The sequence below is a fragment of the Bufo bufo genome, chromosome 4 (genome assembly GCF_905171765.1).
Source record: "Bufo bufo chromosome 4, aBufBuf1.1, whole genome shotgun sequence".
NCBI lineage: Eukaryota > Metazoa > Chordata > Amphibia > Anura > Bufonidae > Bufo > Bufo bufo.
The window spans coordinates 391,310,469-391,328,506 of record NC_053392.1 but is presented as its reverse complement, the minus strand read 5'-3'; the positions used below and the strand labels follow the sequence as shown (position 1 = coordinate 391,328,506).

Here is an 18,038-nt window from a genome sequence, read left to right as displayed (position 1 = left end):
TTAAGATGGAGACCATAAAATCAACAATAAATCCGCTTCCTCAACATTGTTACATGGTGACAATAGATTTACAGGACGCACGTTACCATATACCCATCTCCAAAGATCATAAAACATTTCTCAGGATAGCAGTATTTATGATAGGTCGTCTCTGTCATTTTCAATTTCAAGCGCTCCCCTTTAGCCTGTCATGAGCTCCCAGAATTTTCACAAAAGTAGTGGCAGAAATAACCAGTTATCTTCATCTACGGGACATTCTTATAATACCGTACTTGGATGACTTCCTATTGACAGCAGAATCAGAAAGTCGGCTTCTGGTACATCTAGACCTCGTTCAAAGGACCTTCACAGATCTCAGATGGATCATAAATGTCAAAAAAATCCAACCTTGTCCTGGCTCAACAAATAGTCTTTTTAGGGGTCCTTCTCGACTCTGGAAGAAAGGACATTAGCAAGCAAATCATCCCTTCAATTAAAAGTGAATAAGTTTTGCAGTTTAAGATCCACTACTATCAGAAACATCATGACAATCTACGAGGTTCTTCTGGCCCTTCACTGAAAAACCTCTCTCGATCATGTCAAGATCCTGTCAGACAATATGACGACAGTCGCTTATTTGAACAGGCAGGGATGCACCCGAAGCAGATCGCTGGCAGCAACATCAAGGGATATCTTTCTCTTTGCAGAAAAACACCTATCCTCTCAAACAGTAGTACACTTAAAAGGAAGGAGCAATATGGTGGCCGACTTCCTCAGCCGTCAGACTCTAAAAAAGGGAGAATGGACTCTACATCCCAATGTCTTCCTTCAAGTTGCCGAGATGTGGTGTGTTCCAATTCCGGACTTAATCGCAGATCAGATGAACAGGAAAGTAGAGAAGTTTTGTTCCCTATCTCCCCTAGATGGTCCAGAAATAGTGGATGCCCTATCTCACCCTTGGCCAAAGGGTCTGTTATATGCATTCCCCCCCCATTCAACCTGATTCTGAGAACTCTGATGAAAGTGCCAGAAGAGGACGCTCAGGTAATCATGATTGCTCCCTGTTGGCCCAAAAGGGCATGGTTTCCTCTCTTACTCAAACTACCGCAGGGAATTTCCTGGAATCTCCCAGTATTTCCGGGCCTTCTGCAACAGAGACCAGTGCACCATCCGGGGGTCTCCAAGTTAAAGTTGACAGCACGGAGATTGAATGCCAGAATCTGAGGCAGAAGGGGCTCTCTGACCCTTTAATCTCCACCCTGCTAAAAAGTCGGAAAGTTATAAACTCCAAGATCTATTACAGAACGTGGAAGGCTTTCCTTTTGCTTTCAGGTAACAAGATCCAGCATAGTTCCTCAATCAACATCCCTGTCATTCTGGACTTTCTACAGGCAGGTTTGAACAAGGGGCTCAAGCCATCCACCCTTAAAGTTCAAATCTCTGCATTAACAGTTTTTCTAGAGACAAACCTATCTGACCATCCTTTGATCAGGCGATTCATCAAGGGAGAAACCAGAGATTTCCCGAGGTTACACTCTACCATCCCACCTTGGGACTTGAATCTAGTCCTTACGGTACTGATGGGTTCTCCATTTGAACAGATTGAAGATATTTCCCTCAAACTCCTGACCTTAAAAATGACCTTCCTCCTGGCCATAACAAAGGCAAGGGTGGGGGAAAATACAAGCCTTCTTGCGCTGTCCTTCCTATCTCAGGATCCTAGATGACAGGATAATCCTAAAACATTGTCCATCCTTCCTCCCAAAGGTAGTATCCAGATTTTGTAATCAGGAGATCAATTTACCATCATTCTGTCCATCACCTTCGACAGACCTGGAGAGGCGCTTTCATAACCTGAATGTGAGACGTGCGCTTACCTACTTAAAGATCTGGGAGGAAGATAGAAAATCGGATCACCTCCTTCTTCAGTTTCAGGGGCGTAACAAGGGTCAGGCAGCCAGTAAAGCCACCATTGTGAGACGGATAAAGCAGGCAATCTCTCTTTGTTATACTCAGAAGAATCTAGATCCTCCGAAGGGACTCGGGGCCCATTCAACACGGGCTATGTCGACCTCTTGGGCAGAGAATGCATCCATCTCAATTGAGGAGATTTGTAAAGCAGCTGTTTGGGCAAATCCAATGACTTTCTTTAACCATTATAAATTAAATGTCTTACATAATCAGGACTTATCCTTTAGGTGCAGAATTCTTTCTGCCGTAATCCCACCCTAGAAAAAACTCTGTTATTCCTCCTGTCAGTGCCGTTGGGGGAGGCGCCAGGGAAAAGTGTTAATTACTCTTACCGGTAATTGGGTTTTCCAATAGCACTGGGGGTTTCCCACCCTTAATTATGATTTCCTTGGATTTATGATTACATATTCTTTTTTATATTCCGGTTGGATTAATATAATTTTTTTTTTTTTGCATCACTACCGTGTACTTTGTTATTTACTGATTAGGTAGGGGAAGAAGGCCCCCTTTTAAAGTTGAGCTTCTGTGTTGTTTCCTGTCCTGAGGATCACCCTCCTGTCAGTGCCGTTGGGGAGGCTATTGGAAAACCTAATTAACGGTAAGAGTAATTAATACTTTTTTCTGCTCCACCTCCCTACTGGAGTGAGACTGTGGCTTTTTTGTTGTGATCTGGAGTGAAACTAATTCACATAGCTAACCATGCCAATTTCCCCATCCACTTTCCTGCCATTTGTTTTGCAAATAAGCTCGAGAACACACCAAAAACCTTATTTTGAGACTTTGTAAAATAGAATTCTGGAGTGAAGGGCATGATAACTTTCCCTCTGACTATAGATGTAGATGGGGAAATATGGTAGTAGTGAAGGTAATCTCCTTTCCATCAGCTGTATTTGTGAGTTTTCCACTCCCTTCTAATCCTCAGCTTTGTCATCTGACTTGTTAGTCCATAACAACCAATCAGATTACACCTTTAATTTTCCAAAGTAGCTCTGAAATATGAAAGATGGAATCCGATTGGTTGGTATGGGCAAGTAAGGCTAGTTTCCCACTAGCGCTAAACTGTTCTGGCAGGCTGTTCCAGTAGAGGAAGAGCTTGCCAGAGTTAATCTCATCCGTCATAGCCAGAACCTCCTGAAGCACTGCCAGACCCCATTGACTAGAATGGGATATGGCCCGTTTCCGGCATTCGTGCGGAGATCCGGCAGACAAATATTGCTGCAAGCCAGTTTTCCTTTACACATGTTTTGATAAATTTACCTCTCTGACGCTACAACTCACACAGCATCTTCTGTATGGACAGGAAGTCAGTTTCTCTATTCTTTAGGGCTCATTCAGACGGCCGTATGTTGTCTGCAAAAATGCGGATCTGTTTTTTTGCGGACAGTTCAGCATGTTGATCCATAGACTTCAATAGGGCCATATCCTGATTTTCACTGACAAGTATATGACACGTTTCATTTTTTTGCTGAGCCGTGCAATGGAAGAAAAGGGCCCCATAGAAATTAATGGGACAGCATCTAATCCGCATTTTTGCAGATAGCATACGGCCGTCTGAATGAGCCCTTACTATGAGACTCACATCAAGGCCCTCATAGGAATGAGTAGAGAAAGTGGTGCAAACCTTTTCCATTATATCTTATCAGTATGGAGGCTCAACTCCTGGTTTTGGCTCAAAATCACTGATAGAAATCACTGACCAAATCACCAAAATGTGAACTAGTCCTAACAGTGGTATCAGCGGCAATACAGACCATATGAACAAGAGATCCTAGCAGACCTCCATCTGATGTACATGACATGCTCTCCACAAAAATACAGAGACTTTATTAATAACATCTCAAATTGAGATTCCTGTTCATCAGAGGCAGAGTAGCTATATTACCCCACCTACACATATAAAGTCATAGTAACCAGGAATTTGTGGCATGAATCTGCATAGAATGTAATACCACACTACATATTGGATAATACCTTCAATAATGGTGATATACTGGAAGTGAATCACCCGTGAAGCCATTCAGTTCTGAACTACTGACCAGAATAATATACAACTGGACATCTCTCCACTGAGCTAAAGGGTAGATTTACTAACCCTGGTGATGGCCTGAGCTTAGACAGGCCGTCTAGACCTGCACCAGATTTATCACATGACTGTAGTACAGGTTCAGAGATAGACATTTTCCTCTGACTATATACCAACTATTGGTTGACTTACTTTGACACAGACTTACGAAAGAATTGTGATGCAATGTTTCACATTAGGCCATGTCCCCAATTCCACACCCCTTTTTCTAAGCAGCCACATCCTTTGTCACCTAAGATATTTTCTGTAAACCTAGATTCACCAAATTATGACAGATTTTTGCACCGACGGTAGTAAAGGAGGCGAAAGTGTTGGTTCTATTTAATCAGACACAGAACTTTGTATTGAGTTCATATGTGTTTATATTGTATCTGTGACGTATTACATAAATGGCTACTGTTTGGTGACACTGTTTATAAATAATAATAAATAATATTTATATATATGTAGTGTTGATGGCAAATATTCTAATCGCAATTTTTTTGCGCGAATATCGGCACTTTAAGAAATCCCGAAGATGTAGAATATAGTGCTATATATTCATAATCGAAAATATTATTTTTTTTATTTATTTTTATTTGTTATCTCCCTTCTTGCTTGTGGGCTAATGAGAAGGCTACAATATGTTTGTCAAAGCTTAGCAACATCCCTAGCAACCAATAGGAAAGTTGCCTACCCCTTTACTATATAAGAAACTCCCCAGCAGCTATTTTCTGCTGTATTTTGCAGATCTGAGAGAGAACAGTGACATTGCTGTGCTCTGTGCTTTCATCTGGATCCTATTCCTTATCCAATTACATTAGATAGTTAGCTCATATATATAATACAGATAGTTAGTGGGAGATAGGTTCCAGTGCAGGGTGTTAGGTAGTGTGTTAGGAATTACTGTTTCTCTGCTGTCCATTAGTGATGAGTGGCAGGGGCTATATTCGAATTCGCGATATTTCACAAATATTTGGGTGAATATTCGTTATATATTGGCAAATTCAAAATTATTTTCTTGATTGCGAAAAATCGGCAATGTAATATTTGCTGGTAGTGCTGTGCAAGCATGACGCCCGCTCGCGCGTGCAGCGGGCATCATGGCCGGCAAGTCTCTGCTGTTTCAAACAGCAGAGACCTGCGGCTAATTACCGCAACCGGCAGTAATGCGCACCTGAATGCGCAAAAACCTGGAAGCTCACGCTTCCGGGCTTAGTACTGAAGCCCCGTGCGGCCAATCGGGACTTTAGTACATGTGCTGAATGCTCTGAGTCTCTATGAAGAAATTCAGAGCAATAGTGCTGCAATTCTAATTTTGGCCACCAGATAGCAGGCCAACATAAGAAATTAGCAAAATGCAAAGAAATGGTCATTTAATCCATTATAGGTCAAAATTAAAAAACAATTTATAAAAGGTCATTTATGAGCCTTAAAATGCTAAAAAAATAAAAATAAAAAAAAGTTTAAAAAAATTCCGCATAAAAAAAACAACAAAAAACTAAATAATAATAAATATAAACATCCTGGGTATCACCACGACCAAAAACGCCCATAATATTAAAATAAAAAAAATAAAAAAATCCAATACGGCAAATGGCGTAACGGAAAAAGGGTCAAAATGGCCGATTTGCTATTTTCTCATTGCTTCTCTTACCCCAAAAAATGAAATAAAATGTGATCCAAAAGTCATGCACACTCCAAAATGGTATCAATAAAAACTATGAATTGTCCTGCAAAAAATGAGCCCCTAGACTGCTCAGTAGACATAAGTCTAAAAAAGTTATGGGTGTCAGAATATGGTGATGTAAAAAAATTATATATATACAGTACAGACCAAAAGTTTGGACGCACCTTCTCATTCAAAGAGTTTTCTTTATTTTCATGACTATGAAGGCATCAAAACTATGAATTAACACATGTGGAATTATATACATAACAAACAAGTGTGAAACAACTGAAAATATGTCATAATCTAGGTTCTTCAAAGTAGCCACCTTTTGCTTTGATTACTGCTTTGCACACTCTTGGCATTCTCTTGATGAGCTTCAAGAGGTAGTCCCCTGAAATGGTCTTCCAACAGTCTTGAAGGAGTTCCCAGAGATGCTTAGCACTTGTTGGCCCTTTTGCCTTCACTCTGCGGTCCAGCTCACCCCAAACCATCTCAATTGGGTTCAGGTCCGGCTGGCGCAGCACCCCATCACTCTCCTTCATGGTCAAATAGCCCTTACTTTCAAAGTTTTCCCAATTTTTCGGCTGACTGACTGACCTTCATTTCTTAAAGTAATGATGGCCACTAATTTTTCTTTACTTAGCTGCTTTTTTCTTGCCATAATACAAATTCTAACAGTCTATTCAGTAGGACTATCAGCTGTGTATCCACCTGACTTCTCCTCAACGCAACTTATGGTCCCAACCCGATTTATAAGGCAAGAAATCCCACGTATTAAACCTGACAGGGAACACCTGTGAAGTGAAAACCATTTCAGGGGACTACCTCTTGAAGCTCATCAAGAGAATGCCAAGAGTGTGCCAAGCAGTAATCAAAGCAAAAGGTGGCTACTTTGAAGAACCTAGAATATGACATATTTTCAGTTGTTTCACACTTGTTTGTTATGTATATAATTCCACATGTGTTAATTCATAGTTTTGATGCCTTCAGTGTGAATCTACAATTTTCATAGTCATGAAAATAAAGAAAACTCTTTGAATGAGAAGGTGTGTCCAAACTTTTGGTCTGTACTGTATATATACCATATTTTTCGCTTTATAAGACGCACCTGATTATAAGACGCACCTAGGTTTTTGAGGAGGAAAATAAGAAAAAATAATTTTTGAACCAAAAGGTGTGCTTTTGGTGGATTTTGAACTAATGGTCTGGGGATGACACTGTTATGGGGCTCTGTGGATGACACACTGTTATGAGGGGGAACTATGGAGGATGCACTGTTATGGGGGATGTGTGCTATGACACATAGGGCCATGAGGGGGGCCAGGATAAGATGCTATATGTGTGGATTACACACATAGCATCTTATGCTGGTCCCCTGGCCCTATGTTTCACAGCATTACAGTACTTTATTCTTTATATGTAAAATCTTTCTTTAATCCTGAATCAATCGCTCTTCTTTTGATAAACTAGCTGACACTGATATATCGCCGGCCGCTATGCTGCACAGCGTGGCCGTCGATACATCAGTTATAGTGCGGGGAGGGAGGAGGGGCTGGAGGCAACTCACAGCGGGGCCCGGTGCAGTGACTGTATTACACCGGGCCCCACGCACAGAAGTCTCTTTGTATGTAAAACCTTTCATTATTCCCTAATCCATCGCTCTCCTATTGATAAACTAGCCTAATCGCCTGCATCAGTACTCACTATGAATGTAGCGTGCGGTGGCTGGCGTGTGACTGACGTCACTCAGTCAGTCACGCTCCTCCCACTTCATTAATGAAGCAGGAGCAGGATGAAGTCATGCGCCGGAGGGACCGCACGCTACATTCATAGTGAGTACTGATGCAGGCGATTAGGCTAGTTTATCAATAGGAGAGCGATGGATTCAGGAATAATGAAAGATTTTACATATAAAAAGAGACTTCTGTGCACGGGGCCCGATGTAATACAGTGACTGCACCGGGCCCCGCTGTGAGTTGCCTCCAGCCCCTCCTCTCTCCCCGCACTGTAACTGATGTATCGCCGGCCACGCTGTGCAGCATAGCAGCCAGCGATATATCAGTGTCAGTCCTGTAAAAAAAAGTCAACGATCGTTTTATAAGACGCACTGTCATTTCCCCCCCTCTTTTGGGGGAAAAAAAGTGCATCTTATAAAGCGAAAAATACGGTATATATCAAAATGGAAAATGAAGATGCAGCACACTTTCTTGATCGGGTGCAGAATCCGGCCAATGTGAACCAGCACCACGGTCCAATTCAATACAGCAAAAAAAAAAGCCAGCAGCACACCATGGAGTTCAAAGAAACACGTGCGGTTTAATCACCCAGTGTCATGCAGCAGCGACGTTTCAACCGCTTGTTGCGGTCTTTCTCAAGCTATGTGCACATCTGTTACAACCACAAAGTATATAGGCGTGTCAATTAATGATACAATAAAATCTATCAAGTACAAAAGTGAACAAAATTCATGATAATAACATTTGAAACATATAAAAATCTCATAGACAGTGTCCGAAGTACATAAATACTATAAATTTACAGTGCTGTATAATCAAATACATGATATATTGTGAACATACATAGTGGAATGTAATTAATCATCACACAATACAGGTGCGCCCATTACATAGTGTAAATTAAAAGACTCACACAATCAGCTGATAAGCCGCACACATGGAGCATCGCGGTCTTAGTGGCGTCCCCATTCAGCTTCTGCGCATGAGCGGGAACACTAGATATCGCGATCCTTCAGGCGCAGAGAAACTCAATAGTGCCCATATCAAAGATGGCTCGATCCGGCCATGCTCAAATGTGCGCATGTCTATGCAGTAGAGGCCTCCCACTTTTAGTCATGTGATCATCATCACGTGATCAAAACAGAACCAGGTAAACAAAGTAATAAAGAAACTAAGCAGATAACTTTGGGTCAGGATCGCATGCATACCCAAGTTCACCAACAATATGCGGGTCTCACACACATGGGAACCCAGGGTCAGTCGTCCTGTCAACCCTCATGTCTCACTGCAAATCCATTCAGCCAGTGCACATTGCGGGAAAGGACGGTGTCCCACGGCTAAGACCATCCGGGCCAACAGTAAGGCCATCGCCATAAACGGGCGGCGTCGCCGCGGCGAACCGCCCCCGTCCCCCATGAGACACTAAATCCATCCACCAAATGGCTAGAACAAACCCTGGTGTAACCCTTTATAATAAGGGGAACAACAACTTCATATTCAAATATCAGAAAGTATTCACTATGTGGGTGAACCTACAACTGTCATATAACAAGCGCCACATATGCAGCAAAATTCAGATCGGGCCATCATGCAAGATGTTCTTTTGAAAAGTATAAACCAGAATGTGGGTAGCTGGTAAGACCCAGAGTGCTCTTGTCTTTGTGCGGGATGTCAGTCATGATTGTGACTGATAGCCAAATCTATAAAAAAAATACAAAAAAAAATGTTAAAAACACAGCTTGGTTGTTTTACACACATGTTCACTATACCCAACATAGGGACTAAGGACAACATGGTACACGTGGAGAGACAGCACTAATCCACCCTAAAGTCAACATTCAGGCCATTAGGCCTCAGTGTCTTCAAAGTAAAAATCCAAAATAGCTCTCGCTTTTTGAGGAGGGCCTTCCTATCTCCACCACGCCTGCCCATTTGTTTCTGCTCTAATATGCGGAACCTAAGATCTTTTTCCGAGTGCCCCGCCTCCTTAAAATGTTTGGAGACTGGCAAATCCATTTTTTCTTTTCTAATGGAGTATCGATTCTGATTTAACCGTGTCTTAACATCCCACGTGGTCTCCCCAACATACCATCTCCCGCAGGGGCATGATAGCAGGTAGACCACGTAAGACGAATCACACGTCAAATACTGAGGGATTTTGATCATTTTATTGGTCGCTGGGTTAAGGAACGAATCCCCCCTCAACATAAGGCAACAGTTTACACAGTGATGACATGGGTAGCAGCCAGTCCGCGTGGAGCCACATAGTGCCCTCACACTGGTCCTGCCGCTGCCCACATCAGACTTCACCAGTCTGTCACCTAAGTTACGCCCTCTCCGATATGAGAATAGTGGAGGCGTATGGAACTCCTCAATCTGAGGAAAACTATTCCCTATCATCTTCCAATGTTTTCTGATGACAGTCACAATTTGGGGACTGTGAGCAGAGAACTGGGAGATAAAGAGAATACTGCGGGCTCTTGCAGTGTCCTCACTAGGGATTGATGTGGGATTACTGTTGACTCGCAAAATACTCCCCCTAATCAATTTCTTAGGATATCCTCGGGCAGCGAATTTCTGACACATTTCATTGAATCGTACTTCCCTAGTCACTTTATCCCTCACGATCCTCTTTACTCTGAGAAATTGACTATAGGGTAACGACCGAATCATGGAACGGGGATGATGACTATCAAAGAGCAACAATGTGTTTTTATCGGTACTTTTCACATATAGATCCGTGACCAAACCCTGTCCCATGATCTGAACCTCTGTATCCAGAAATTTTAATTTATCAGTCGAATGGACCACAGTGAATTTAACCGTAGGATCGATCTCATTGAGAAATGCATTGAACGCGAGGAGGCCCAACGTGTCGCCCGTCCACACCAAGAAGATATCGTCGATATAGCGCCACCACCCCAGAACATGTCTGAAGTGGTCGCTACCATAAACGAACGACTCCTCGAGGTGGGACATGTAGATGTTAGCATAAGTGGGTGCCACGTTGGACCCCATCACAGTCCCAAGCATCTGTACAAAGAAATCGTCCGGGAACAAAAATTTTTTTTTGGTCAACACAAATCTCAAAAGTGTCAAGATAAAAGTTTGACAAATTTAAGTGTAATCTGAATGTCTCAAACAAGCTCGTACCGCCTGGAGACCCAACTCATGGTCAATCGACGTGTATAAACTACACACATCGAATGATACCAGAGTGGCGCCCGCAGGTACAGAAAGATCATCTATTTTGGACAAAAAAATCACCTGTATCCCTAATGTAGGATTTAGAGGAGGTAGCATACTGGCGTAAAAGTTTGTCCAAAAAGATAGCCACATTGCAGAATAGAGAACCCCTCCCGGACACAATGGGGGGGACCTTACCAAAAATCCACAAGAGATTAGATTCCGAATGATACCAGAGTGGATCTATTTTGATTTTATAAGTATCACTGTTTTTATTAATATAAAAAACGAAACTCCACGGCACTTCCAAAAGTAATGTGCATAATTTATTCCACCAGATGCGACGTTTCGGTCCTCTCAATGAAACCTTTTTCAAGCAATTCTTTGCTTGAAAAAGGTTCCATTGAGAGGACCGAAACGTCGCATCTGGTGGAATAAAATACGCACATTTTTGGAAGTGCCATGGAGTTTCTTTTTTTATATTTGGTTGGTGGATGGCATCTACAGCCTCTGGCACTCCTCCTTTACTGTCGGGATTGTGGTGCTGCCCAGAGTTATATTTTTCTATATTTTTATTATTAGTTTGTAACTTTCATATTATTCACATTTTATTACTTATACTTATTTTACCACTCGGATATATATGTCATTATGTGCAGATAATGTATTTATTCCATGTGCGGATAATGTATTTATTACATGTACGTCCTAACAGGACATTGAGAAAACAACAAAAAAGTATATCAATCACAATCTAATAATAAATTTTTTTTTTTTTTATACAAAGACACCTAGAGAGCTTTTTTTTTTTTTTCTAGACCAGTGCACTTTGCATCCTTGATCTCAGCTCCCTAATCTTCTTTTCAGGTACAGCCTACGTTTAAAGTTGTCCATAGACTTTAATATAACACATTATTTTATGATGTATACCTGCACTTACTTTTTACTTGGGTTGTGAGGGAAAGAAATATATTTTCCACAGATTTATGAAAACCTTTCGATTTGGTGAGCTCCTGCAAAATAGAATTGGGTGCACACACTTATCAAGCAATTCTTTTAAATTCATTCAAGAGTTAAATTTTCACAAACCTGTTATCAAATTTCTGCCAACATGCTCAATGCCATTAAAAGGGTTGTATAGGATTAGAAATCATAGCTTTGTTCCCAAAACAGCACCACACCGGTCCAGGGGTTGTCTCTGGTATTACAGCTCAGCTCCTCTGAAGTTGAGCTGGAAAACCATACAACATCCGTGGATTAAATAAGAAAACTAAAAAAAAAAGCAAAAAAGCCACACTACAGATTTTGTTATTTATTACAGTATTGCATGAGCATTGTTTTGCAAACCATTTATTGTTCTTTTGCACTCGGTCTTGCTTTCTTTTATACAATGTTATGTTTGAACATAGAAAAACTAATTCTGCATTCTGTATACTGCATACATATACCTGTCACTAAATAGTTTGGCTTGTCCGTTTAAATTTGGAAATAAGGATAAGATATGGGTATTTGGAAGAGACAGCCTAACATAAGGTGCAGAATTTTATTAACATGTAGACGTTACACTAGTTTTAATAAATGTCCACCAGTATAGGTGAAGGGTAGAGAATAGAGATGCTTTCAAACTAATATTTTCAGGGGGCCTTTGGGCATTGAAAGTGCAATGTGACTGGCTGCTAAGGGAACCTATTTTCGATAAATCTCCTCCGGTCTTCATTTAACCACAAAATTTTGTCGCAGTATATTCAGCGAATGAAAATCCTTTCAATTAATTTTAATGGGGCGGCAAGCACATGGACTTCTGCAAGCCCCAATGAAATGAAATGAACTGATTATCAGTTGCAAAAAATTCTGCAACAAAATTCAGTGTGTGTGAAGGCACCCTAACAGTTCAGCCTAAGCAGAGTTCAGGCAGTAGGGCGAGGGCTGCTTTAGCTGCTCATATTTCAGGATTGCTAGCAGGGAGAACATAGAAACTCCATGCAGATGTTGTTCTTGGTTGGATTTGAACCTAGGACCGCAGCACTGCAAGGTGACAGTGCTAACCACTGAGCCACTGTGCTGCCCACACATAAGTATTGTAATGGTTAAAGAATGCTACCAATTTGCGGTATTTAAGACGCAATATAAGGCCCTGTGTGTGGAACAAGTTACATTCAACTCTGGGTTACATACAATTTATTAATGTTCAGCAAATTTTATTTAGAAAGGGAAGGGGAGAGGTGATCCTGTATATGATTGAAATTCCGTAGGTTTTAAATATCAATTTTTCCTTTTGCACAATAGGCACATGTTACAGTACATAGAAGGAAAAAACATTTTTGTGTTGCCGCATTGTAAGACCCATAACTGTTTGTTTACTGATGTAGCCATATGAGGGCTTAGTTTTTTTGAGGGGGTGACCAAAAAAAATAGCAACTGCCATTTGTCTTGGAATTTTTTTCCTTATAAATTAACTATAATTAGGTTTTATAAGTCGATATGACTGTGGTGATGTATGTATGTATATATATATATATATATATATAATAATCCCCCCCCCCCCCCCCCAATATTACTGGTAGTCTTTATTTCGGACAATTGCTTAGAACATCCTTTATTAAATGTCAATAGGGGACTGAGCATGTTTTTAGAACCTAGCACCCCAGCCCTGTAGGGCACCACTGCTAATCTGACCAAAACTACATCTGTGATTTTTGCATGTTTGCACTGGTTTCCTCCCACACTCCAAAGACATTCTGATAGGGAATTTACATTGGGATCTCAACTGGTAACAGCCAGCGGTAATAATATCTGTGGAAGGGCTCATGCACATAAGCATGTGTGCCACAGGCCTGCATTATAAGGGCACTGGCCATGTGCACTCCTTACCACCGATGCAGACCCTTTGACTTGAATGGGTCCGCAATCCTCAAGATACGGAGCGGAGGCATGGATCTGAAGCCCAAAGAAGCACTATGGAGTGCTACCATGGGATTTCGGTCCATGCCTCTACACTACAAAAGAATAGAACATGGCCTATTTTTTTGCAGTGCAGACCCATCACGGACCCATTCAAGTCTGCAATTTGCAGTTGGCAGCACAGGGCACACGCGCTTGTGTGCACAAGCCCTAATAATAATAATAATAATAATAATAATAATATCTATATAAGCAAGTAACGCACAGGCAATCTGTTAGATTTCTACCAACCTAGTTGATATCTACCCATGGCAGACATAGGGCCTTTGTTAGGTCCACTGTTGCCATGTTATTCCAATTACTGTAACTTTATGCAGGTGCCGATAGACTGACCAGAGCATCTAAGGCACACAGTGGGAAGGGGTGTATAGTGAGGTATTGGCATAATAGATAAGGCCGCCAATTTTATTAATAATCGCAGTGTTCATCTAAATACCGCGTGTGCTTGAGCGCAATGCTCAAGTCTCCTCCCTGCACGTTTGTTGGCTGCTACACAGCCAATAGACGTGCAGGTAAGTACTGCCACTCACTGTAATGCCGTAGCCATGTTGGTTACTGGCATTACAGTAATTGGCTGGCTGAAACGCGTCATCGGGTGCTATAAAGCACCGGATGACACGTGGTTCGGCTCAGTGTTAGTCAGGGAGAGCTGTGCTGTAGAAGGGACAGATAGTGTAGGGAATCGATTCAATTGAATTTAATTTTTTTGTTAGGCAGGGTTGGTGTTAGAAACCCAAAAGTCCTTTTAAGGACTATTTTTGTGTCTGGCAGCAATATATATTTTTAGAGCAACCTGCGCTAAATTGCGTGCAATTGTTTGGCCGCTGCATTACCGCCGCGGCATTACCTGAGCTACATCTCCAGTATAACGTTATTTCGGATGCGCCATCAGTGACATTCAGAGCAATTTTTTCACTGCTCGTGGCAGCGACATTACCTGCACTACATCTCCAGTATAACGTTAGCGCATCCGAAATATCAGTGACATTTAGTCTAATTTATTTGCGCATACACTTACAAAACCTGCTCTACTGTACGTGTGACATACTTGCAAGCATACATACCATTTATTATGCAGAAGGCGATCAGTAAGGCATGGGGAGTGGCCGTGCTGCTGATGGTGCACGCAGAGGCCGTGGTCCTGTGCGCGGTGAAACTGTGCCTGCTGCCAGAGCACAAGGAACACACTCATCCACGATACCTAGCTTCATGTCCCAGTTTGCAGGGCGGCGCAGGACACCACACCAGTACGACCAGGTGGTCGGTTAAATTGCAGCAGATAATGATTCCAGTCGGTTAAGCACCACCCAGTCTTCCACAAAGTCCAGTCTCAGTAGCCAGGAGTCTGGTCAACACAATCCTCACCCTGATCCTCCTTCCTCCCACCATGGAGAGTCTTGGCAAACAAGTGATCCCACACTTGGATATTCCAAGGAGCTCTTTTCATCGCCATTCCTTGATTTGGCCCTCTCGCCATTCCTTGATTTGGCCCTCTCGTAAAAAGGGACATGAGGAGATCTTGTGCCCCGATTCCCAAACTCTTGAGCATCCACAGTCAGTTTCACGAGGTGGATGATTATGATGATGAGACACAGTTGCCAATAAGTCAACTGCAATTACTGTCTCAAGAGGTTCATGATGAGGATGAGACACAGTTGTCAATCAGTGCGGTTCTTGTTAGGTCAACTAATCAGGAGGATGACCAGAGTGAGGAAGTGGCAGAGGACGTGGTGGATGATGAAATCACTGACCCAACCTGGGAAGGTGGCAAGCCGAGCGAGGACAGCAGTACAGAGGTGGAGGGATCCGCAGCACCGCAGCAGGCTGGAAGAGGCAGTGGGTTGGCAAAAGGGAGAAGGCCCGCAACTGTTCCCCGGAGCACCCCCTTGAGGAAATCTCCCTTGCCAAAGGGTAGGTGTTCAACAGTCTAGAGCTTTTTTGAGGAAAGTGTGGACGATAAAAGAATTGTCATTTGCAACCTGTGCCGTACCAAAATGAGCAGGGGCGTGAACACCATCAACCTCACCACCACCAGCATGATCCTCCACATGGCATCAAAGCACCCTAATAGGTGGGCCGAACGCCTGGCTCCACAATCAGTGTCTGCGGGTCACACCTCTGGCTCCTCTTCCCCTGTTTTATGTGCTGGTCAATCCGATGTCCAAGACGCAGGCCCAGATGCCTTCCGCCCCTGCACCTGGACCTTCGCAAGCACCATCAGCTAGCACATCCACTTCTGTGTCCCAGCGCAGAGTACAGATGTCCATACCCCAGGCCTTGGAACGAAAGCACAAATACCCAGCCACCCACCCACAGGCCATAGCACTAAATGCGCACCTTTCCAAATTGCTGGCCCTGGAAATGTTGCCATTTAGGCTTGTGGACCCAGAGGCTTTCTGCAGCCTGATGGCCGTGGCCGTCTCTAGTTACTGAGTTCCCAGCCGCCACTATTTTTACCGGTGTGCCGTACCCGCCTTACACCCGGGATGTGTCCCGTAACATCACCTATGCCATGACCAACACAGTTATTGGGAAGGTCCACTTAATGACTGACACATGGACAAGTGCTTGTGGCCAGGGACTCTACATTTCCCTGACGGCACACTGGGTGAACGTTGAGGAGGCCAGGAGCGAGTCGTACCCTGGAATGGCACAGGTGCTACCGACGCCAAGGATTGCAGGACCTACTTCCATCAGGATTTCTGCCACCACCTACATTAGTGGCTGCAACCCCCTCTTCTCATCCACTTCCACCTCAGAATTGTCATCTTGTATCACCAGTCAGCCATCAGTTAGTACTTAGCCATCAACTTAGTGGTTTAGCGGTTTCTCAAAACCTACCCCAATTTGCCTGAGCTACTGGTGAGGGTGCGCTGCGTGTGTGCCCATTTCCGAAAGTCATCTACAGCTGCCGCCGGTCTGGCAACGCTGCAGCAGCGCTTGCAATTGCCAGCTCACCTACTGTTGTGCGACATGAGCACGCGCTGGAACGTCACGTTCCACATGTTGGCCAGGCTTTGTGAGCAGCAGATGGCAGTAGTGGAATACCAGCTGCAACATGGTCGTTGCCTTTCCAGTCAGCTTCCACTCTTCACAAGCGACGAGTGGGCATGGATGTTTGACCTCTGAGTTTTTACGCAACTTTGAGGAATCAACACAGATGGTGAGCGGCTATTATCAGTGTAACCATCCCACTTCTGTGTCTACTGAAACGCTCGCTGCTCATAATGAAGGCGGACACTTAGCATGTGGAAGAGTTGGAAATGGGGGATGACAGTACACAGGGAGATAGCCAGACCACCCTCATTTCGTCTTCTCAGTGCAAATTGGATGATGAGGAGGAGGAGGAGCAGGAGATGGTTGCTTCCGCTACAGAGGGTAGTACCCATAGCATGTTTATTCCATCTGTTCAGCGTGGATGGGCAGAAGAGGATGAGGAGATTGAGAGTCATCCTCCTGATGAGGACAGCGAAGTCTTGTCTGTTGGGACTCTGGCACACATGGCTGACTTTATGTTATGCTGCCTTTCCCGTGACCCTCTCGTTGTATGCATTTTGGCCAACACTGATTATTGGTTGCTCACCCTTTTCGACCCCCGCTACAAAGAGAACTTCTCATCTCTCATTCCTGTGGTGGAGAGGACCAGCAAAATAGTGCAATACCAGAAGTAACTTGTGGAAAAATTTCTCCCAAAATTTCCAGCTGACAACGCTGGCGGCAGAGTACGTAGTTCCTTGGGAAACCGATGAGGGGAGATGAGGGGAACACACAGCAGTTCCAACAGAGGCAGGGCAACACTCTCCAATGCCTGGGACAGTTTCATGACATCCCGTCGGCACACTCACCCTGATGCGCGGCCTACTGTCAAAAGGAGGGAAATTTTTTTGAAGATGGTGAAGGAGTACGTAGCAGACAGTGTCTGCGTCCTCAATGATCCCTCTGTGCCTTACAACTATTGGGTGTCCAAGCTGGACACGTGGCACGAACTATGCCTTGGAGGTGCTGGCCTGCCCTGCCACCAGCATTTTGTCAGAGCGGGTATTTAGTGCTGTGGCTGGCATAATAACTGATAAACGCGTCCGCCTGTCAACTGAAAATGCTGACCGGTTGACTCTTATCAAAATGAACGGAATAAATGGATTGCCCCCGACTTCTATACTCCACCAGAGGAAAGTGGCTGAACATAAAGGCACTTTAAATGTGGCTTTTATGGTGTATTGAATACACTGTATTCCCATGCACCCCTTCCTCCATAAAAAAGGGTATATGGTTCAGTCTTCCTTTTCTCATCCTTCTCCTCTATCATATCAACATGCTTATTAGGCTGCCCTCGCTCCTAATGTTTTAGAGGGTCAGCTCAGGAGCAGCCCCTTGACCATAATTTTATCGATTGTCAGTTCAGCAGCAGGCACTCGCCCCTAATGTTTTACAGAGTCAGCTCAGCAGCAGGCCCTCACCCATAATGTTTTAG

The 18,038-nt window shown here is 43.4% G+C and overlaps 1 protein-coding gene across 5 annotated transcripts in view; it reads right to left on the bottom strand.

Moving 5' to 3' along the window:
- The window catches only part of SYTL3 (synaptotagmin like 3), a 129,571-nt gene that overhangs the window by 39,654 nt on the left and 71,879 nt on the right, over positions 1-18,038 (bottom strand). For all 5 annotated transcript variants that reach the window (XM_040427103.1, XM_040427104.1, XM_040427106.1 and 2 more), the window contains exon 7: positions 11,547-11,619. In XM_040427103.1, coding sequence (XP_040283037.1) covers positions 11,547-11,619 — 73 coding nt within the window. The remainder of the gene's footprint in view (positions 1-11,546; positions 11,620-18,038) is intronic.